Source organism: Mya arenaria, chromosome 6, assembly GCF_026914265.1.
Source record: "Mya arenaria isolate MELC-2E11 chromosome 6, ASM2691426v1".
NCBI classification, from domain to species: domain Eukaryota; kingdom Metazoa; phylum Mollusca; class Bivalvia; order Myida; family Myidae; genus Mya; species Mya arenaria.
The window spans coordinates 67615120-67639642 of NC_069127.1; the positions used below are offsets into that span (position 1 = coordinate 67615120).

Here is a 24523-nt window from a genome sequence, read left to right on the forward strand (position 1 = left end):
AGAAAGATTAACCTTTTTTATCACTTTCACGCACTTTGAGATTGATAGGACCTTCATTATTTAATACGCTTTTTGCCAAGGAATTTGTACGTGTAGCTCAGTGTATGTGCTTTCTTTGTTGGTTTATTATTTTCACTGCCCGAAATATTTTAACAAACTTAAACAAAGTAGTATATACCATCACAGATACAAGCTCGTACGAGTGTAGGGCCTGGTGCAGCTGTTCATAAAGAGATTACTGTGAACCCTGGAGGTAAACACTCGTATTCATAAGTATGCATTAGATCGTTTCGTACGAGTTTTTTGTATAATATAAGTGTTCCACATTATTGTTTTATTTGCAATGCAAACTCATCAATGTAAAAAGTGTTGTTTTTTACTTGTCCATTGGAAAAGTGTTCCACGTCATTTTTGTATTAGACATGCAATGCTTATAAATGTAACAAATGTTTATTTTCTAGTCCATTGAAAAAAGGTCATTAGGTCGATAGGCCAAGAACAAGTTAATTGAATAATAGTGTACAGGTTTATTCCCTAAAGAGTTATTGTAATATGTGAATCATGTTTTCCTTAAGTGGATTTAGTTCATCAAACAATGAAACCAGATATCCAAAGACTGAAACACTAATTTAATTTACATGGAAATGTAACAACTGATATTCTTGTAAATTATTAAGAAAGGTTTAACTCACTGGTTTAAATGACATATTAATTGTTTGTTAATGCTTGTATATTCAGTGTAAGAGCAGCCTTTTGATGAGCAATATCAAAATAAATATGTCAACTGTCAACGGTCAGATATTAACTAGCCTCATTTAAAGAAATAATCGATTTGATATATCATATATCATTATTTCAGAAGTTCTTTATAGTACGCATGGAAAACATACAAGCTACTCTTTTACAGCTCCGATAAAAGTTGACGAAAGCAAGACACCACTGATGTTAAAGGCGTCGGTGTCTGTTGACAATGATGAGAGCCAGATAGCAATAGCTCTTCCACTTGCTCAGTTTCTATGCAATAGCAGTAACGGACAACCAACTATGTGGGGCATTGTAGTTGCAGAAGCAGATGAGGCAGCTGAAGGTTAATGGCATATCAAATCAAGTTTTCATCGATATGTTTTTGTAGTCAAACAGCCTTTTCATACATGTTCTGTTTCTGATACAATGCTTTTGTCTCATTGTGCTGTTGTTTGTTTATGTTATAAAACACTTGGCGAAACCTTAAAAAAGGCAGACAATTCAAGAACTGACTTTTTAAAGAACAACACCTTTATTTGTAATAGATCTGTTTAAAAGTAATAACACGGACTTGCCTGAAATACTTCGCTAAATAGGTATGTTTTACCACCTTCTTATTGCAACTTACAGGGTTTTAGTTCAGAGCAACTACAACAATGGTCTTACAAATCAGTTAAATTAGACTGTTAGTTGTTTGGCGATAATGTCTTCTTAAAGTTAACCAATCATATACACTTACCAGGCAATGTCCATGCTTTATTAGATATCTAATAGCATAGATGGCATATCGTTTATAACATGAATTTGACTCATTCAAATTTCATTGTTTTGCATTTTAGATTCCGCATTTGCTGGTAAAAGAGACGACTTTCAAAAGAAGATCGATGACATGTACAAGACCTGGTTTCAAGTAGACGGCTTAAATAATATTCCTCCATATATTGCCACAAAGCCAAATTGGAGGCCGCCATGCACAAACGGTAACTGAATGCATTGTGAACACAGTTTTCAATTTTTAATTACAACACACAAACATATTGACAAGTACTCTGTTGACCCCATGTAATGAACATGTCAAAAAGTTTAACTATCCATCAATTCGTAAAATCAATAATATCATGAATCTGAATCCTCATTCATTTTTTTTTTAAATTCAGGGAATCGGCGTAAGCGTTTTGCAACAGATGGTTCGAACATATTTGTCATTGGACATGAAGAATGCTACGGTATTTCTGTTTCAAAGGATTATTGCAACGGGCCTTTACCTGATGGACGCTCTTTCAAGTAGATATTTTTTTTCAATGTCATTAAAACAATTAAATACGTTTAATTAACCGCCTGGTCGAATGCGAGTTTAAATAAATTAGATCGTTTATGTAGGTTAAAAGAAAATAAATACTCGTACTTTGCATCCTCGGGTACGATTCCGTTGCATTCATTAATACTAAGAAGTTTATTTTATATGGATGCTTTGGGTTTTAATTACGGAATTTGTATTTGCAAATTAATATTCAAGTTTAATACGGAATGTGAGGAACTTTTGCGGATACCGTTTTGAACCGGGTGTTGCATCATTATCGATAAATAAACTATCAATTTCAATGCGATTGAATTGCTTAACTATCCAGGCGAAACTCCGTAGTGTAGAATGCGACAACAGGAGTTATCCGCGAAAGGGGTTTTACAAAGCCTATTCAGTTTATTGTTCATCAGAATCCAGTTATGTTAATATAAAATGTTCCAAACATGAATGATTAACCCAATGCAGGTATGTTTCTATACATAAACTTGTCGCATGTGCGATAAGCGTCCATATTCACAAATGCGATTTCTTTCAGAGTAAAATCCTTTGTTTGCACAGACTACGGCTGCAGTGAATCCGTATACTCACAACCGATAGAAACAGGTAATTTGAATATTAACGAGATATTCCTTCGGTCCCAATTAGCATTGAAGTATTTACAAAATATGTATTTATTATTATTGTTAAAGTCTAGTTATTGTATCTTGTTTACAACTGAATAATGTTTGTATATTATTTTTCTTTCTCACAGTAAAAACACTTGTTAGAGGTACAGGTCTTGGTAATTGGTCTTTGTTACATTCTTGTAATTTAATCGTTTTATCCTTCATAGCTATCGGTTGCCTTCTGTATAACACAGCTTAATGAAATATAATATTCTTCTGAAATATCGATGTGCTAATACTGAATGTCATAACAATGGCTATGCACGTGAATGCCTATTTTTCTGCATATATACATTAAGGGAAATCTGTATCATTGAACAGTAGAGTAAATGACGGCAAAGCTTTGTTACTGCATGGAAACACGCAGAATAGCACAAAACTATGGATATTTTTGTCGTTGTTTGAAAGTATTCGGATTTGATTTATCTGATCATATATAGCTATGAATTGTATAGGACATGGAAACACAACATACAATGCTTAGCTTTGTTGTTACAAGATACAAGATACAAGAATCTTTATTTAATGTCGGGTATGTTAACAAGAAACATTAGCTCAATGAGCTATTTTACGTCATGATTAACAGACATACATAACATATCAAATAAGAATAGCAATGAGCTTGTGACCTGGAAATAAAAGTATTTATGTTAAAATGAAATCATATTGGAGCAAGTATTTACAAAAGCCGTTCGTTAGCATATTCATGCAATCAAATACAAATAGGAAAATTGTATTGGAGCATCGAAAACAGTCATAACATCAACAATTTTTCCCGGCTGTACGGCCAGTCCACACGCGCACAGATCCATTAGTTGATTTACCACTGAAAAATGGTTAGTTGCTTCAAAAGTGTAACTTATAGGGTAATGTTATACATTGAAATAGTAATATTGTAAGTAGCAAAATAAACAAGGGAAGAACAGCTTTTTACATCGATGTGTAATTCGTAAAATAATTATAATTAATCAAGCTTGATAGGAAAAGTCTTTGGAAAGTATTGCTTGGAGGAGGTATAATATTTATCATGTAATTTTGATATATCACCTATCTCTGTAAAATAATGTTAATTGAAAAGTAAAGTTGTTGCCGAAAGAAAAACACAAGTAGTTGTATAGATAGTTTATTCACTATAAGCTTAAAGCCCATGAGTAATACATATTTCAAACGATAAAATATAGAGAATAAAACATTTCCGATATGCACAATGATAATACTTTTCTTACAATTTTCATCAATTTCTATATCAGACACATATAACTTTTCAAAACGATTAAAAATTGAATGTGATATGATGTAATCCAATACAATTTTCAACTGAATACATATATATTGTTTTCAACAATAACTTTACAAGTGAAAATGTTAATTTGGTTGAATAATGATTTATAGAAGCATTGCCTTATTCGAGGAATTTTTAAGATATCCATATCATATCTGATATATCTTTACATGTTACATTTGGAGAAAAGTGTTAATTATAGTATGGATTTTGTCGTATTTTAAAACTTTTAAATATATATACCCAAATTCATTTATAGGGCCCAAACAGGTGTTCTGGTGTCCCTAAGGTTACTACAGGTCTACAGTGTTGATAACACAAGTCACACATGTAGGGGATCATAGGCCAGTTACGGGAGAACTAATGTTGTTTATATCAGTTTGCTGGTAATTAAATATTATTTTTCTAATTGCACCAAAACGATACCTACGTTACTGACACCAGTTGTGATTTTTAATCTTCTGACATTAAGCAACAGTTAAAAAATGCATATAAAACACGTTTAAACTCAGTTTTCAAAATAAATAAACATTTCCATTCTTATCAAAATCAGAAATCTTTGATACATTATATAATTCTCATTGTAAAAGGTTGTAAAAACGTGACGACAGCATATCAGTACATACGTTACCACAAAATACAGCAAGTCATTCAGTTATCTAAAGGCAGTAAGAATACACTATAAATTCAGTATTTAATTTCTTTCTAGCATACCAAATATAATTCAATTTGATTTAATTAGTTCTTAGTATGTCAAAAATATATGGAACCGTTTTTGTACAAGCAATTCAATGGTTTGAAAAATTATAATAGATACGTTACTGACTTTTTTCTAATAGGCATGAAGTATTTATTGAAACGTTTCTGCTCCAATGAATAGCTAATGGCAAAGTGATTGTCTCAAAATCAACACATTTTCATGGTTGGTATTTAACAGCCGATATATTGAAGTTCAGTGAATTTCATAATATTTGGGCGACGCCAGTAATATCGACGTATGTATGATTTCCGTAATTCATGATATAAAGGACATTCTAAGAGAAAATGAAATTCGTCCTGCAGAGAGTTACAAAAATGACTTTTTCTTTCATTTCTTGGGGTTATGTGTGGTTTATGCCATCGTCTCATTTCTATTTCGAGTCTATAGGAAGATAACCTAAGCCTTGATAGAGCGTTCCTGTGAGGTTTGTTCTGGATATTGTCTAGGTATAATTGGAAGTTTGAGAATAATTCATAGGAGGAAGCTCTCGAAGAGTCTCTCAACTCTTCATTCCATTTTTGCATAAATATATCTCTCGCTCTTTGTTTGCAGATATCTAAAAAGTAATTAATGTTTCCGACCCCTTTGTTTAGCCAAACGTCGTTAAACCCCATTGATTCTAACATAAATTTGACTTTATATGCCCAATTGAATTGACCGATATTGTCTTGTATATCTGATATCATTGAATTGTATAAAAGTTTTACGTATTTTCTGTCATTCGACATTGTCAATCTTAACCAGTATCTGATGATAGACGTCATTCGATAAACATAGAGAGGGGTTCTTCCCAATTCTCCGTAAATAAAGTTGTTTTGTGTTGATAATTTTACTCCAAGTAAGTTTTTAAAGAAATGAAGATGAATTTTTTCTAGTGAATCTGCTCTTAGGAATCCCCATACTTCTGACCCATAGTTGAGTATAGGTAATATAAGTTTATAGAACAATGAAACGATGTGGCTTAATTTGATGTAAGTAAATTTAGATAAATAGTTCTTTTAAAAATAGCTTAAAGGGCTTAGCCTCCAAGTGCTTCAAATGTTTTATTAAAAATGTTTTATTAAATGAACCGCCGGTAGAGAATGTGATTCCTAAATACGTGAATTTGTTAACAATCTCGATTTCACAATCTCCGTAAAAGAATTTGATATTATTTCGTAATCTTCCGCCTTTTCGGAATACCATGACCTTAGTTTTATTGACATTTACAACCAGTTTCCAGGTTTGACAGTAATTTCTGAGAATATTTAGTCCGTTTTGCAGTTCTACTTCTGAGCTTGCAAATACCACTATATCGTCTGCGTAAAGCAGTAACAAGAGTTTTAATGTGTTTAAATTGATCCCCTGAAAACCTTTGAGTATAAATTCTTTCTCTAAATCATTAATGTACATGGAAAATATAAAAGGGGATAAACAGTCCCCTTGTCTTGTACCAAGTGAGGAGACAAATGCCTCACTTACTTCATTTTTTAACTTTATGCTTGATTTATTATTACTATAAGGCGAGTATACTGTTTTCATCATATTTTCACGTATTCCGTATCTAATAAGTTTGTAGAAGATGTTACCTCTCACCAAAAGGTCAAAGGCCTTTGTAAAATCTACGTAGCAGTTTCTTATTTTGGTTAAGAATATGTTCAATGACACCATTAAGGACATAGATATTGTCAACTGTTCCCATATTTTTCCTAAATCCTGCTTGCGCTTCAGTATAAATGGAATAATTTTCGGCCCATGTATTTAAACGATTACTTATTATTCTTGTAAAAAGTTTCCCTAAAGTACTTAGTAAGGTAATTCCCCTGTAATTTTCTGGGTGGTTTTGGCCACCCTTCTTAAATAATGGTATAATATAGCCTTCCGTCCATTGATTAGGGAAGTAGCCTTGTTTCAATACAGTATTAAATAGAGGACTGAAATAAAGATAACAACGACTGTGCAATCTCTAGTTGCAGCGACTAATATGGCTGGGGCAATTGTTGGAGGAGCGGTGTCAGTGGTTGTTGTGCTGGTCCTAGTTGTATTAATGATCTTCTTTATGAGAAAGAGACAGGCAACGTAAGTAATCCTAAATTTGTTATGTATGTATACTAAACATTTTAAAAGCAGGCAACAATCATTTCCCGTATAAACTATTTAGACAAGTTGCAACACTACAACACCAGTCCTAACCATTCAGCTTGAAGAAACGTTACACTGTTAATGAATGTCAGGCTTTTGATTTACATACGACAAACTCTTAGAATTAATATGGGTGTGTTTATTGATATGATATTCATTTTACATCACAAGCAATTTCCCCTTTACAGCTGTTTCTTAACGGGCACAGAAAGCATAACACATACTTCCAGTGACCGATTCGTTGAAATGGGGGCAATACAAACAAAGGCACAACCTGGAGCTGTTTACTTGTAATTTGCTTTGTTATTTCCTTTTTAATGTGCACATTCGTGTTAGAATTTTTATTGGAACTAATAGTATACTAGATAAATTTCGTGATCGGATATTCACTTTGATCGAACCCGTTCATCATTTAAAATTAATTTGAATCGCATCACTGGATGTTTTGGAATAGAGTCGGTACCTTTGATTTGTAAAATATTTCACTTATTCACCGTTTATTAAATGAACAACAGAAGTATTATATGTCCAACAAAATATCGACTTTAGGCCAAAATGCATGACTGTGCTGGGACTAATAATTTAGAAAAAGTCAATGAACCTCTCGTTTCAGACAAGGTCCAGTAAAACTGACTGAGTTTCCAGCCTTTGTAGAGAAAATGCACAATGACAATGATCTTATCTTCGCAGATGCTTACAAGGTTGAATTTGCACCGTCGTACATTTATCATGTTGCACACTGATATTGCAATCATGATATTCATAGGAGTCTCTAAATTACGATAATTACATTTTCTCGGACGTTCGCCTTGAATAAAACCATAAAAAATAGTAGTACTTTTCCAAATAGTTTTATTATTATATATTTATTATCCTTTCCCGAGCAAAGAGTTTTGAGAATGATACTATATTGTTTTGGTGTTGTTTGTCTGCCATTCCATCAGTCCTCATAGTTTTCTGTCCGGAACCATATCTTGGTAGGATTTGGTCACGTAATGTGCAAACTTGGTCAGATTGTTACCCTTGATGAACTATCGACCGCTTGAAAAAATCGTGGACATTGGGTCAGATAGGTTACTAGGTTTAATCTTAAAAAGAATATTTGGAACACACTAGAGACATTGTAATTGGTCCAATTTAAAGCGGGTCACATGTGAAAAAAAATAATTCGGTCACTAGGTCAAATCTTGTATTTTGTGATTTGAAACATATTATCGGAAACATATCATAAGAGGGATTGGTTAGATTATCTTCAAACTTGTGCAGAATGTTTCCTTTGACATTGGGTCAAAACCTAGGCACAAAGTCAAATTGTAGAATAAAGTTTTGAATCACACTAGGGACATTATAATTGGTCAACTATTCATCAACCTTAATCTAAATGCTTTCCCTTGATGAACTCTTGAACAAATTAAAACTGAGTCACATGTGGTAAAAAAACTAGGCGTTTTTGTCTGAAACAAGTTCATGGTAATGATTTGTCAGATATGTCTCAATGGAAACTCACAGTATTTCAAGGAGGGTCACAATGGGTCATAACTAGGTCACTAGATCAAATCAAAGAGAAATATTAGGAACATATTTTGTCTGAAAACATATCATAGTAATAATTTGTCAGACAATGTTCAAACTTGGACAGCGTTTTATCCCTTATAAAATTTCACTGTTTTTTAAAGTGGGTCAAATCTAGGTCGAATAGTAGAAAGAAATAGTGCCAGTATACTTAATAATAGGTTTAATCTCAGAAAACCCTTGTGAACACTCCAAAGGCAGTTGTTTTCTTTTAATTTCTGATCCAATCTTCATAAGATTTGCGTTGATGAATGTTTTTAACTGGGTAACGAGGGGTAAACGATTAGGTTACTAGGTCATATCTAAATGCTACACGATATACAAATTCATATCTCATATCCAATGGCCAAAAGAGTCCATCACTCTGCAGCCGTAGTGCATGTTTCTGTTGGTTTAATTCACCAACACTTGATTTCCATACAATCTTCTTTTCCTAATTAGGAGTAGAAAATTCAACGAATTTGCTTGTTTAAATTATCTTTAATACATATATGTCTACTACAATCGTCAAGTTTACGTATAGTTACTTTTTCCAATTATATATCAAGCACAAAGTGCAAAGTCTATCATCATCTGGACACTTATTTTTATGCATATTGTTTTTATCCTTAACTGTCAGTTTCTAAATGAATATTACAACACCTTTGTTTCATATGTAACTAGACTATTAAGGAACCGAGCCCTAAACACCCTTGTACAGTTGCCAAATCTAAGAACTGTCGAGCGAAAAATCGATACACACACAGTTTTCCATGTAAGTATGTCACTTTCTGAAGATTTACGTTTTGGTTTTCCTTAACCATTGATTTAGATATCTAAGCCATAATTCATATTATGGTATAATATATTTTTAAAGTCACGCGGCTAAAGCTTATGGTTTTTTTTTAAGATTTGCCCTTATTTATAAATGTTACGGCAAATGTGGGTTTGGGACACTGCAAATTAGCCCGAACCCCCCAAAGAGTTCTTTCTTTTTCTACGTTTTCATTGATCATGCCTATACAGCTACGGTAACATTAACTAATGACTTTATTTTGATATGTGTTTGCTACTTACTGTGTTGTAGCGTTGTGTCTCTTGTTCGGTATTTGTTTGGTCTTAAAACTTGTATCTTTAAAGAGGACCTCGGATATATTAAGACTACTGTGCTTGTCCTTAGCCAAAGTTTCTTGAACTATATTTAGTCACTTATAACAGGTCATGCTAAACAAACCATTTTTGGTTAAGTATAATTTGTGTTATATTCTTATTTTGAAGAGTTCAGAGACATTTAAAGAAAACTATCTTTATGATAATCTCGATAAATTTTAAGTTGTAAAATCAAGTATTTATTTGAGAACATGAAATAAACTACTTGAGCTAAATATTTCTTACGAAATTTGGGCCTGAATTTTCCATTATTTTGTTTTTAGATTACCACTCGCGAGTAAAACTTCGACCGTCAGACAATGTTGGGGGATCTGACTTTATAAATGCCAATTACATACCGGTACGTGACGCCTGATTTCACATGTTTTAAATCAATTATATAATGGTTTGTTTATGAAGTTGAATTAAACTTAAACTCGGAAGAGTTTTCAAATGACTTTAACTACTTACAGGGCTACACATCCCCACGCGAGTATATTGCCACCCAGGGTCCGATACAGGCGACGTTTGACGACTTCTGGCGAATGGTCTGGGAGCAAAATGTGGACATGATTGTCATGCTGACGAAGCTCGTTGAAAACGGAAGGGTAATATATTTGCACACAGTTGCACATGGTGTTCCCATGTGCTCATTAAAATTGAAAATAACGTATACCAAAAGAAGTTAAAATTAGTTACAACACTTTAATTTGAAAAAGGGCAAACATTGCTATTCAGTGGTTAATTTTACATATATTCAGTACAGTCACAGGGATAAATTTGTATAAATGTTTCATTAAACAATGCTAAACAGAATATAAAACTTGATTTTTATTTCAAATACGTATTTCTATTCTTATTTCTAATTTTAAGTTAAGTATAGATATGAAACGGATACTAGTAAAAGTTTGTACGCTCGGTTAGAGAGGCAATCCGTGAAAATCTGAATCTACTTAAAAAGTGCAACCTTGTGGTATGTTTTGTTTTGTTTATTGGTGTTGCATAATTGAAGAACATTACAAATCATATTTCTAGACAGGTTCATCAACTAAAATTGTATTACCATTTTTTTAAACAAATTTTCGGTAAAAATCTATTTTTTCTGCCCATTGTTCATGTGTAAAATTGAATTTTATAATAAGATAACGTTACACTACTTCAAACACAAGGAAGAATGAAAAGGCAGCTGACTCAGTTTTCTTTGAAAGCATACTTTATTTATTTCTTAAATCATTATTTTCTTCCTCGTTGATCATAAAAACTAATACTTCAGTCACATAATCTTTAAGAAAAGGAAAAAAATAGAAAATATTAGTATTGTTTCATTTTGAGCACCTTATTTTGTAATTCTCCTTATTATGTTGTTATACAAGTGCATCTTTAACTCATTATATTTTCTGTTTTAAAATCAATTGTCTTTTGATGCCTTTAAAGCAGAATAAAAAATACCCTTCTATGCACTTTTATGTGTTATGTAAGACAGTGGTGCCCGGACATTTTAATGTTTGCATTAGTAAAATTGCTAAAAAAATAGATCTAAATATTCGTGTTTCACAGATCAAGTGTGACAAGTATTGGCCGGATGTGAACAAGCCGAAGTATTACGGGGACCTGCTTGTCTCAGTGGCGTCAGAGTCCAAACTCTCCGATTACATACTCAGAATCTTCGAAATCAAATTAGTGAGTTCTTGGACTCACCCTTTTGCAGAATTATGTACCAGTTGTTATATTATTTGTTTTCGAATTTGTTTGGCACAATAATGATGACTTGCGACTTCTGCGGTCTTTTAAAAATAATATTTTATTTCGACGGAACGTTTACGTGTCGCTAAATTTGTCTTGACTTGAACTGACTAAAAATAATTTCAATTTGTTAAGATATTCAATTGATGTGATTAAACAAGTAAATTTGTTACAACTACAAAGTACTACTAGCTACTAAAACATAAACTGTACAAATGACCGGGAAGTAAAATAAGGAAGATAGAGTGCCTCCATTACTTTTAATGGCCTGACCTCGGGTCCGTAGCAGCATTGATAAATTTTGTCACCCCTTGTTAGTACTCTACAGCTATCGTAAGGCCGAGCATTCATTGCCTTCATAGTTCATAGTTCATATTTCATAATGTTTGATAGTGATGCGACCCGCATCTGGAAATAAGAAATACAAAATAAAGTCATTTTACTTAGTACCTCAAATATTCAGGATTATGGCATCCTTTTCATGCTTTCTGTGCATAGTTTACGTAGAAATTTCTAAATTCCTTCATTTGATGTGACGCAAGATAGGAATCTGACAGGGATGCCGCGATTTTGTTTTGTATGTTAAAGATTATGTTGTTTATTCCATGTACCTACGATAAACGATCAATTAATCCAGATAAAAATGAAGATCACTTTAAGACCTGCAAATTGCCAAATAACTACACTTTAACTTGATTTCGTGTATAACACTTATACTCGCGTTATTTTGAACACGAATTATTGTACATGTTAAAAGGATGTTTCAAAGCTTCATTCTTCCTTAATTGAACGTTGCTTTGTTGCATCATTTAATTGATTACCAGTTAATTGCGAATATTATGGTCCTGAGTGAAAATTGTTTATATGTATATGTTAAAATCTGCTTGAGGAAGTCTGGATTTTGTCCACTAAACGTTGTTTTTCATATAAATCCAAAATGGCTACCGCTGTTTCTGCTAAAGCGGGGCCTGACCGGGGTTTTTTGGCAGTTTTTTGGCCGCCGGCCAAATGTCAGGTCGCAAGTTGGCCGTTTTCTGGCCGATTCTTAGCCGAAAATGGGCCGCTCTGTTAAACGACCCGGCCAATATTCGGCCCATTTTCGGACAGTTTAAGGCCAAATCCCAGGAAATTGCTGAAAGATGGTATTCTTGGTATGGTTTCCATTGAGACAAGCCGCATTTTTAGTTTGTTTTCTCTGATTATTTTATAAACTTTGATTTTTTTTGGAAATAATTGATAATTTTACAAAGATTTAAAATGAATAACATTAATTCTGTGGTTGTCGTTTTATTTTCTACGAAATTGGAAAATTTTGGCATTTATGTAGAAATACTTAATTTAGATAGTATTTAACTTGAGAATTTTGAGACCTTCTGAAAGTGCGAACACTTAATTTGAGACATGCTACCAAATCTTTGAAGAAGTTGCAACTTTATTTCACTTAATAAAATAACTTGAAGTGTTTGAGCCGCATTCTTTCTGCAATCTGAGGCCCCCTAACAACTGTGGCCCAACAATATTGTTTCCTGGTTCCCGAAGTCAAAGTGTGCTATAGTTCCGGTGTATCCATCTAGTATAGCTGTTTATGGGTTTACTTGCTGTTAAAAGCGAAATGAAAAAAGTTTTTTTTATCGCGTACATATAGTTCTCCCATTTTTCTTCACTAACACTATCTTACTTGGTTTTATTGACATGCTGGTGAAGTTGAAAAATTGCATAGATACATGTTTTTGCCAGTAAGCACGAATTCCTTCGGTGAAACAACCTAAATTTGTATCATTCGTTTATAAATTGTAAACATTAAAATTATAATTGCTATGCAAAAGCGGTTGTTGTGTTTCCCCACTTGTCAACACACCGTATGCTCCCATTTCAGAACGGGGAACGACGTTCTGTCCGTCAGTTCGCTTATTTTAAGTGGCCAGATATGGGCTGCCCTGAGTTTCCGGAAATGCTCCTGGAGTTGTTGGAGGCGGTGAAAGTTCACCATAAGCGTCAACATGACACAAGGGACAAGGGGCCAATGGCTGTGCACTGCAGGTGGGCTGGGGAATTGTGTTCATGTTTATTTACCTGCACTTTCTTTCTCAGATAATTATGTTCGTAAACCCTCTCTGCCGGCATTATGCATGACTTCCCCAAAACATGCCTCAGTGCATTGTTTGTTTTGTTTATTTTTTGGTTCCAAATATAGCAGTTTTTTAATAACCCTCTTGCTTATGGCGATCATGGTTTTGGTACATTATCATTATTTAACCATTGTCACCTTCGAAAATTGTTTTTTCATTGGTAAAACTCAAGTGTAAAGTTATATATAATATTAAAATTCAATATACACATTTTTATTAAGAGTCATATTACTCGTCAATGTAGCGCTGGTGTAGGTCGGACGGGGACGTTTATCGCGGTGGACCATCTACTGCAACATATCCGTCACCATGACGACGTAGACGTATACAAACTCGTGCTTGATATGAATAACCATCGTTGCAACATGGTCCAAACTGAGGTGGGTATAGTATGTACTTGGTCTGTCTATTCATTTCGCGGTAGACCAATGCAACATGGTTCAAACAGAGGTGGGCTAGGCTTGTTCTGTCCATACTTTTCCCGGTTGAGAATCTGCAGCAAATAGTCCAAACTGAGGTGAGTGAACGCATGTGCTTGTTCTGTCCAAATTCCCGTGGTGGAGCATCTGCAGCAACATGATCCACACTGAGTCGGGTAACTTATGACTTTGTTTTCCGAATTCCCGTGGTGGAGTATCTGAAGCAACATTGTCCAAACTGAGTCGGGTAACGTATGTGTTTGTTTTCCGAATTCCCGTTGTGGAGCACCTGCAGCAACATGGTCCAAACTGAGTCGGGTAACGTATGTGTTTGTTCTGTCCAAATTCCCGTGGTGGAGCATCTGCAGCAACATGGTCCAAACTGAGCCGGGTAACGTATGTGTTTGTTCTGTCCGAATTCCCGTGGTGGAGCATCTGCAGCAACATGGTCCAAACTGAGTCTGGTAACGTATGTGTTTGTTCTGTCCGAATTCCCGTGATGGAGCATCTGCAGCAACATGGTCCAAACTGAGTCGGGTAACGTATGTGTTTGTTCTGTCCGAATTCCCGTGATAGAGCATCTGCAGCAACATTGTCCAAACTGAGTCGGGTAATGTATTTGCTTGTTCTGTCCAAATTCCCGTGATGGAGCATCTGCAGCAACATGGTCCAAACTGAGTCGGGTAACGTATGTGTTTGTTCTGTCCGAATTCCCGTGGTGGAGCACCTGCAGCAACATGGTCCAAACTGAGTCGGGTAACGTATGTGCTTGTTCTGTCCGAATTCCCGTGGTGGAGCATCTGCAGCAACATGGTCCAAACTGAGTCTGGTAACGTATGTGCTTGTTCTGTCCGAATTCCCGTGATGGAGCACCTGCAGCAACATTGTCCAAACTGAGTCGGGTAACGTATGTGTTTGTTCTGTCCGAATTCCCGTCATGGAGCATCTGCAGCAACATGGTCCAAACTGAGGTGAGTGAACGAATGTGCTTGTTCTATCCGAGCTTCGCGTGGTGGAGCATCTGCAGCAACATGGTCCAAACTGAGTCGGGTAACGTATGTGCTTGTTCTGTCCGAATTCCCGTGGTGGAGCATCTGCAGCAACATGGTCCAAACTGAGTCTGGTAACGTATGTGTTTGTTCTGTCCGAATTCCCGTGATGGAGCATCTGCAGCAACATGGTCCCAACCTAAATCTGGTAATGTTTGTGCTTGTTTTATGCATACTTCCCGTGGTGTACCATCTGAGGTAACAAGGTCCAAACTGAGGTGAGTGAACGAATGTGCTTGTTCTGTATAAACTATGCGTGGTGGAGCATCTGAGGCAACTTGGTCAAAGCTGAGGTATGTAAAGGTTTGTGTTTGTTTATAAGTCTATACTTCCTGTGGTGAGCCACCTGCGTATTCAAGGTCATGTTACAGATAATGAACACTATACATGGTCTAGACTATTATTAAGCAATATTAAGCTGTGGATGTGCAATCTCAATTATGTCGAGTGTATTTTAAGTAACGGTTATAGCTGTTTTAAATGAGATCATGTCTTACAATGCTAAATTCAATTTTATATCCAGGACCAGTTCATCTTTATCCACGAGTGTCTGAAGGCATGTATAACCTCGGACAGAAATTATGAAGAGGTGGAAGAACGTAAGTTAACAACTTTAAGTTATACCCATTGAAAGTATGAACAGGATAGTATTTATATTGTGTTGAATGGTGTTTTCGTGATTATTTTTTGCCACTGTTGGTCTGGATTCAAAATATCTAGGTATAACAAAGCAAATCTGTCGCAATCTTGCGTAGTCCGTATGATTGGTATGGATCACAATTTGTTGGAACTGTTCGAAGACGTCGAGGCGCATTCACGATGGCCTTTTGCTGGCCTGTGTATTTTGACAATTCGTTTGACAAGTCCCGATAATGACGTAGGTCACTACAGTCGACGATCGGAATCTATCTCTTAGGTATGCCACAGCGATTTTGCGAACGCACGAACGTCTGTTTACATTGCTGCTACAATAATGTCTAAAACATCGCAGCAGAAAATGAAGTGAGCGGTTATCGATTCAAAACTTTTCTAATCGCTAGCTTATTGTAAATAACTTTCATCGAGTATACTAAAATATTTCAGTGATTATTCGTCTTTGGTCGCCTGTTATCGATCTTATAGTGTCATGAAGTTCATCAGCTGCAATAATAAATTAACCTTTTATCTTTCTTTTTAGTCAACCATGGGTTATCGCACGAACGTTCTATGCTATTTTAATACACTCGTTTCCAAACAACGTCTTAAACAATAAGTCATTGCTAATATTTTATAATTTTATACTTGGAAAAAACTACCTACGACCTGCTAATCGTGAGATTGCCTGCGACTGGTCTTATGATTACATATGAGGTCGTCAAATTGATTTCTACTTTTGTACAAATGCCCCCAATTTGACTTGATTCATGATTAATAACTTTTATTGATATATCACGCGATGATTTAAAACCTGTTGACGAATATAACTGCAACATACCATTTGAAATGAAGTTGAATGTGATTGTTACCGCGACATCGCAAAGAACCTTAACTTATGTCAGGCCATTGAGATACAAAATTATCTTTTAATTGTTTAATGAGGATATTTTGATTATGAAATAATAAATAACTCACTTTTGATTTCATTCTATGTGTTACTGTTTAAATAAATATAACTTTTATTCTGATTGGTTGCTCCATTTTGCGGTATTTACGTTTATAACATAGCGCGGTTAAGGACATTCGTTATTGGTTGGTAGCCAAGAGCGAAGTAGATAATAACATATATTGGTACAATTGTAATTAATCTGCGTTGAAATATACGTATGCAATTGAAGTCGGGACAATGTCCTCCTGTTTCAGCTAACGCTTCTACCGTTTTCGCGATACCAATTGGGCTAAATGAAGAAAAACAATTACAATAATTATGCGAAAAACTACAGAAACAAACTCAGTAGCAAAACGTTTAAACATAAACCCGGATTAATGGCACAGGGTAAACCCCTCTTCATCGTGAGTTGGCCGGAAAATGAAGCTATGTTGATGTTTTGTTACTGTTTAGGACAGCCAAAATTAAATGGTCCAGTTTAAACGTTTGTACCATTTTTTGTTCCAATAATATAAAGAGAATGATATTTTTAATATATTGTTTTTGCAATGAGCCATGAACTGTGAGGAAATAGAACACAACACTAATAGTTCATGGAGACATGGTATAACTAAAACGCGTGAATGCGATTATACACCGACACGTTTGGAATACGGATGTAGAGTTGTGCCTGTGCGAAGGTTTTTCTCGATTTACGAGAGTAGGTTATTCGTAAATGGTTTCCTTGACAGTGGGAGCTTATCACTGCTCACAGGAGATACATTGATAAACTTTCTGATTAAACGTGTTGGAAGTTCTCAACAAAAATAAAACATATTCGAGCGTTCTGCCTATAAAAGTAATAATACATTTTGGGTTGATATTGCTAACACCTTAATTGTTTTTTATTGTTTGTCTATTCAGATATGTACGAACAACTCACGATTATGGGGAGACAACATTTACAATGTTAGTTGACATGATGAAAAAATTGGGCAACACGAATGATAGCATCTTGGAATTCTTACATGTATAATACTACACTGTTCACTCTACGGTGACACGTCTGTTCATAGTGGTTTTTCGTTCATTTATAATGCATCTTGTTTAACCAGAATGTTATGGATCAAACAATTTTCAGAAATGTGTCAGGCATTGTTAATCGGTCTTTTACTTTTTCCATTCCATGACAATCATCTGATATAAACACATTACATGATATGAGTGGTCTGAACATGTCTTTCGAACTAATAACTCACTATTGTGTTTAATCGTTTGGCCATAGAAGATCCATCGTTTTGATGTTTTCTACTAATATATGAGCTGTGTGTTGTTTTCAATCAAAAGAAACTGTCTAGTTTGTTGGGATAAAATATGGTTCTGTTTTGTTCTGTTTTAAACTTCGCTTCTGAATGTGATTATTTCATGATAGCTTTAATTTGATAATGATGTCTATGAATCTAATGCTTGTGAAATAAAATATACTATAACCTGTGCTTAATAAATGGATTCAAAAGACAGAAGAGTTATAAACTTTTTCAAACCATAGCTATTGTAACGTGCGACGTAAAAACGCAACAGATCCCTTCAGATAAAAGCATGCTCGACCCTGAAGGGGTCCGCTGGTCTACATATACAGTAAATTCTCAATTTACACAGAGCCCGGGCTTTGCTAATTTGCATATTACCAACCAAGTAAACATACGTACTATGAACGTACTTCCGTCTATAACATAATGTTGTACTATGAACGCACATCCGCCGCCTGCAGCGGACCGTTACATTACCAACCAAGTAAACATAATGTACTATGGCGTACTTCCGTCTATAACGGAATGTTATACTATGAACGCTCATCCGCCGCCGACAGCGGACCGTTACATTTATTTCCCCTCCGAGAAGACTCGTCCCAATTCTTGGTCTGGGAAATTCGTTGGTAAGGCAACTCTGATTCGGCAGTTGTCAACATCCCACCGCTGCCACCATTTGTAACGAGAGACACCAACAAGGCCAGCAGACCCCTTCAGAAAAAAGCATGTTCAAACTTCTCGTAGGGTGGTACACTCATTTTGCATTGCGGACATATAGGCTGCATAGACTTCCGGCCATCTCAGACCTGGAACAAGAAATACATAATCTTAAGCCCATACAGGTTTCCTACGTTTTCTGACATTGACATAAAAACTATGATCAGTATTTAAATCTATACCATGTTCATCATCAATATTTTCAGATTCTACCATTTGATCATCTCTTACTTCGTTGTTTACCTCTACCTTATCATTTTCTCTATCTAATCCCTAACTCTTAGATTTTCGTATTCGATTACAATATAAAACCTGTCCTTTTCCCTTTCTACCACAACTGTTTATTTTTCCGGTAACAATGATTTCTGATTTCATCAACCCTATGCGGTAACAACCTAATTTCCCAACGCTTTGCAAAGCGATTTTCTGCCAATTGATTGTCAAGGTGTCCTGTATAACATCGATATGAACAGTGTGCATTTTCATAAAATCAATCCTAAGTACGACATCACCATCCATGCCTGCTGCTATAACATTAAACGGGCAACTCGTTTTACCGAGCTGTATTGCAAGCTCCTGTATCTATAAGGCAAGCGACGTCTATACTTCCTATCTTAGCTGACACAAATAAACCAGCCGATGTTTGGATATTAGCTATTAGTCGTTTCTCTGCACGGTAAAAGGACTCTAGTTCAACAGCATACCGAACAGAATAATTTAAATCAGCAGGCCTTGCCTGTTTTACTTTCAATCGCATATCTGCATTTATCAAGGAATCGATAAATTGCTCTTTTGCGAGCGTTTCTCGTACGGCATTTAGTGCGCTTCGATATGCCAAATTTGTGAGAGGGCGAATACCCTGGCCTAGCACTAACATTGTCTCAGTAGCTCTTTGTGTCCGATCCCTTAACTGTACCAGGTACAGTTCAGTTTGATTTGGAGGCGCAAATCGATCCTCCAAAGCTCTCAACAACTTTTTGTAGTCGGTTGTGTTATTTGCAAGGTTTCCGAATACACATTCCGCCCGTCCCCTCAATGAAACAGACAAATACATGCCTTTTTGATGGTCATCCCAACCATTCAATGAAGCACATGCTTCAAAATGGGCTTTATATTCCGCCCAGGCACTGGTCCCATCATCAGTCGCGGGCTTCATCTTTAAACCCCGATCAACTGTGCCCCCACTATTATATATCTGCTTCTTATATTATCAAGGCACAGTTTCTGAACAACGTGCTTTCTTTCTTCGTTCAGTAACGAATTTATCTGGCCTGTGAAGGCTATGTTCGTAAAGGAAACACTTAATTTATTTGGCGTTTCAGTCAACAACCATCTTGGTCTTGTCAATTTTCAATGAAAAACCGGGGTGGATTCTCTTTTAACAAATGAACTAGGCATATCCATCTTACCACGCGATATATTTTCCATGACTGGCATTGATGCATCTATTTTAAATGAAGTTATGTCAATCTCCCGTTGCATTGCATCAATTTCTTTGATTGTAACTTCATTATATGGATGATGTCGCCTTAAATCATCTATCTCTTACTCCATATGGCGTTCACGATCACTTCTTCCGGCCATTGTCGTAGGTTTGTGGATATATATGAAAATTCAAATTATCCCTCGTTGGGCGCCAAAATTTGTAACATGCCGGGGCTAACTTTCAGATGGTTATATATAAGATTTTCCTCCCTGGCTACTTTGCCAAATAATTTGCACTAATGATTACTTAAAATGATTGGATAGTGAAAACAATTATCGTTCAATCAATAGTAAATCAACAAAGATTGGAATATTGACCGTTTTTATAGACGTATTAAATTATCCTACTTTTTCAATATCCCTAGCTTTCCACTTAAAACTGTTCTAATGGTATTAGGTCAATGTACGGAAAGGACTTTTCAGTTTACTATCATGGCTTTTATTGTTTAGGAGGCGCTTTTCTATTTAATACTCTCGGGTTCTCAGATTATACCATACTTATATCTATATTAAATATAGATAGTTCGGTATAAACCCCTAGGGAATTAACATGTATATTTGCCGCTAGGACAAATAGTGTTTAATCCCTATTTGAGATAATAAATTTATCTAGTTGTTTTTTTCGAAGAAGCCAGCACAAGAATGACTCAAACTCGCTGGTTTACTCTATTTATACTAACGATATCACGTGACCACATTGGACGGTCCTAACCAGTTGGAGTTATACATTTTAATGGTAAGTCTTTTTCCGTAGGGGTTTCGCCTTATTTTCACAATTTCAGATATCAGCATTATTATTATTATAAATAGCTGTTTGCATCATGATTATTATTATTTAACCATCTTATTTCAATTTTCGATCATGTTGTATCATTAGCTGTCGTTTTCATAGATAAATTCATTTGTGGCTCACAGATTTAGAAAGTACAGACTAAGTACTGTTTTGTTTTTGTGCATTATGGATCATAATGCAGATCGTTCAGAATATTGAAAAATGCCGCAGCCGTTAGCATCACATCAAAAACTATTACTACGTCTGTAACATTTTAGGCAGCTTATTATTCCAAACAAACGTAGTAAATAGGTACTAAACCGTTTTAACTAATGCTATAAAACATCAAGTGATCGATCAATCTATTGAATTATTATGTGTATCATTAAAGAAAAGTCTTTGAATATAAGATTTAAATGCCAATATTCACATTGCGTCAGACGCGTGTGGGAATACGGATGTCGGAGACTTCGAACCACTTCAATATCGCACCACAACTATATCTTACCATTCTTGGTACTTCTTTCAACCTGAATCATCGGCAAATGCAACGAACGCTTCAGTAACGATATTGTAGTGGTAACTGGTACGAAGTCTACGTAAATCGGGGAAAATCCGTGCCTTGCTATCAGATTCTCGGTTGGGAAGAGAAGATCCAAACAACATAAAGTTTCTAGTGAAAAGTGTTCAAATATGTATTATTCAATGAAACAAATATGCATCTCAGTTAAACTCACCTTTACAAGGAATAATCAGACTTATTTGCTTTGATTCCAAACTGGGAGTAGCATATGACACTAGTTCAAATTCCAAATAAACAAAATGGCGTCCAATTATTTACTTAAGATTTTCATCAAGTTCATTGTAGTGTGAAATGCGGATTAATACATTTAAATTTGAATCCATAAATATTTAGTTACAGCTTTACTTTGTGAATTTGTCAGGAACAATTACTGTTAAAATGATAAAAGCAGTGTGCTACATATTGTATTGCACAGTAATAAAATATACTTTCCTTTCAAATGTAGAACTATTTTCAACTTTAACAAATTTATCCATATGTGGAAGATAAAAAAGTACTATGGGTGTTTCATTTTGATTTTTATTGGGTAAAGAAGATCAAACCCCGCCAAAAACATGTACAATTGGATTGCCGGCCTGCACGCACTTCATATGAGCAATGAATGACAAGTTTTTCTTGTTTTTCCCATTTTAATGGTTCAGTGGTGCCTATTTTTTTAACCCATCACTCCGGCAAAGATTTAGAAAGTGTTCCTCGCAAACATGTTAACGTTGGACGGATTGTTACCCATATTAAGATAACTCACATTCTATGAATGCTTAATTTCTCAACATTCAGACAGTTCCTAGATTCTATGTCAACATCTACAAATTTTCATAATAACCGTATTATGAATGACGCCATTTTTTCATACAAATTCCCATTTTCTTAATGTCAGCATTTAATCATTCAGAAAGCTCGTGTTTTATGAACGTCATAGTTTAGTTTCTTTCTTATTTATATCAATATTTTAACATTTCGAAAACCACCATTTCCCGGAGTCAATATCGAGACAGCTAACTTATTATGAATGTTACAAATTAGTTTAGTTGTCGATATTTAAACATTCAGGGAGTTCCAAGTTTCTGAGTCTCAATATCTAAGCATTAAATAAAACGCCATTTTAACATCAAGACAGTACCAATTTTACAAATTTCACTATTTGAATATGACGACAGTTCCCGTTTTAAGAATGTCACCACTTAAACATTAACGATTTATCATTTTACAAATGTGTTCATTAAACATTAAACAGCTTTGCCAATGTCCAGATTGAAACATAAAATAGGTTCCTGTTAAGCCAATGTCATAATATAAGCATGAATAGAGTTAAAATTCTACGAATGTCAACATTTTAAATGGAGAAAATTTCCGTATACCGAGTGTCAGCATTTACAAATGTCGAAAGTTCCCGTTTTTTTATTGTCATAAATCTAAATACTTGCCGTTAAAAACGGAAACTATCGTATTGTTAAATATTGACACTTTGAAATAGGAACTGTCTTAATGTGAACTTATTGATTACCAAAGAACGGAAACTGCCTCTATGTTTAAATGTGAATACCCAGTAAAAGTAATTTTATGAACGCCCTGTGTCCGTTGTCCGTCGTCAACATTTTAAAACTGTAAAATATTCTTGTCTTAAACCATAAAGACCGTACCCTTGATATAAGTTATGTAGCCTTCTGTAGTGTTCATGTACCAAGATAAAAACATAAGTTCAAATAATGTCCCTAGGGTCATACGTTCCCGCCCCAGGTATACAAGTTATGTATGCTTATACTGTAAAACATGAAAATTATTCTTCTCTGAGAAAGCACCGCCAAAACCTTTTATGTTTGGTATGCAGCCTCTTTTAATGATTATTTACCAAGATTGTTCAAATTATATCCCTGGGTTGGGAAGTGCCAGGCTCTCAGGTTTACCCTGGTGCGGTATTCACGTAATTTGGAATATGTGGATGAACTACAGTACATAACTATTTGTGCAGTAACCATTGAAAGTTACTAGTTACTATTTGTTAGTAACCTGTAATTAAAAATAGCTATTTTATGGACTCCCCATTGTTTAGGATGTAATAGACTGCACCTATATACGATTTAAGAAGCGTTCGGCTTCTAATCCAGAATACTTTATTGGGTGGAAATGTGTTTCTACCACATGTGATCAGGCAAATTCAAGATGATGGCATAGGCACCCACATTGACCTTACAAAGAGGTAGTAAGTTTATTGCTTTTACCAAACAGTTAGAGAATTTAGGTATTAATTGGCCGAAAACAAATGCATTTCGTATCCTTATTGCAATGGTAACTGGTTAGGTCAAAAGCTAGACTATGAACTTAATATTTTATTATCTATTATAACGTATAGAAATCGTGGGGGATCCAAGTTTCAGCTTGCTGGCGACAAGCTTGATGTGGCAAGCATGCGTGTTCAGCAGGTGTCGTTGGCCAAAAAGTTTCCATATTTACTGCAAGCTCGGTTATAGAATGACCAGATAATTGCATCGTTGTATCGATAGTAGAGCAAGTTGGAACGCTCAAGTCAAGGTAAACCAATGAGCTATAAATGAATTGACGTTTTGGTGGGAAAATGTCAGAAGATTGAACGCATACAGGTCAGTTGCTTTTCTCAAATCGGATGCTTTATATTCGATAAATGTTGTTAACGAGAATATATAGCTAGAATTAATCTTGCACATCATATTATTAAACAACTGAAAGCTAGAATACGTGTGCAAGGTAGTCCGGAACAGTTCACATCGTAAACATCGTAAGAAGGACCGGCAAGTAGCAAGTGGTACTCGTCTTCTAAGGCATTATTTTGTGTTGTTGAACAAAGTGGACAGAATCCCGTGAAATAACTAGGTGCCTTCCGTTTTCTATCATATATCCTGAGCATCTACAGTTTCCATCTTACAGGTGCTATCCATGCGTATCCGTAGCAATATTCAAAATATTTTAAGGTGTGTTGCCCAACTAATACTACCTCAGTATCCATATTCAAAAGCATGTTATACTGCCGTGGATATATATATATATATATCTGGTCATGTGTAAAAAATTTAACAAATTTATTACACACTTTGAAAAATAAATGGTCAGTTTTGGTAGTCTACCACACTCGCTCAGAGCAAGGAACGTTGTCACCATTCTATTTAGCATATACAGTTTCTTACAAAAAGTTGAAAAGAACTC

The 24523-nt window shown here is 35.1% G+C and overlaps 1 protein-coding gene across 1 annotated transcript in view; it reads left to right on the plus strand.

Annotated features, from left to right (window-relative positions):
• LOC128237982 (receptor-type tyrosine-protein phosphatase eta-like) overlaps positions 1-17796 on the plus strand; it is a 49850-nt gene extending 32054 nt beyond the window's left edge. Inside the window, exons 19-35 of the mRNA XM_052953558.1 lie at positions 187-253; positions 908-1087; positions 1584-1724; positions 1902-2028; positions 2583-2650; positions 2799-2816; positions 6704-6812; positions 7064-7165; positions 7489-7576; positions 9111-9201; positions 9860-9936; positions 10049-10183; positions 11133-11255; positions 13195-13358; positions 13692-13827; positions 15439-15514; positions 17404-17796. Of these exons, the coding sequence (XP_052809518.1) occupies positions 187-253; positions 908-1087; positions 1584-1724; positions 1902-2028; positions 2583-2650; positions 2799-2816; positions 6704-6812; positions 7064-7165; positions 7489-7576; positions 9111-9201; positions 9860-9936; positions 10049-10183; positions 11133-11255; positions 13195-13358; positions 13692-13827; positions 15439-15514; positions 17404-17453 (1752 nt within the window). The 3' untranslated portion in view covers positions 17454-17796. The remainder of the gene's footprint in view (positions 1-186; positions 254-907; positions 1088-1583; positions 1725-1901; positions 2029-2582; positions 2651-2798; positions 2817-6703; positions 6813-7063; positions 7166-7488; positions 7577-9110; positions 9202-9859; positions 9937-10048; positions 10184-11132; positions 11256-13194; positions 13359-13691; positions 13828-15438; positions 15515-17403) is intronic.
• Positions 17797-24523: the final 6727 nt, after the last annotated feature.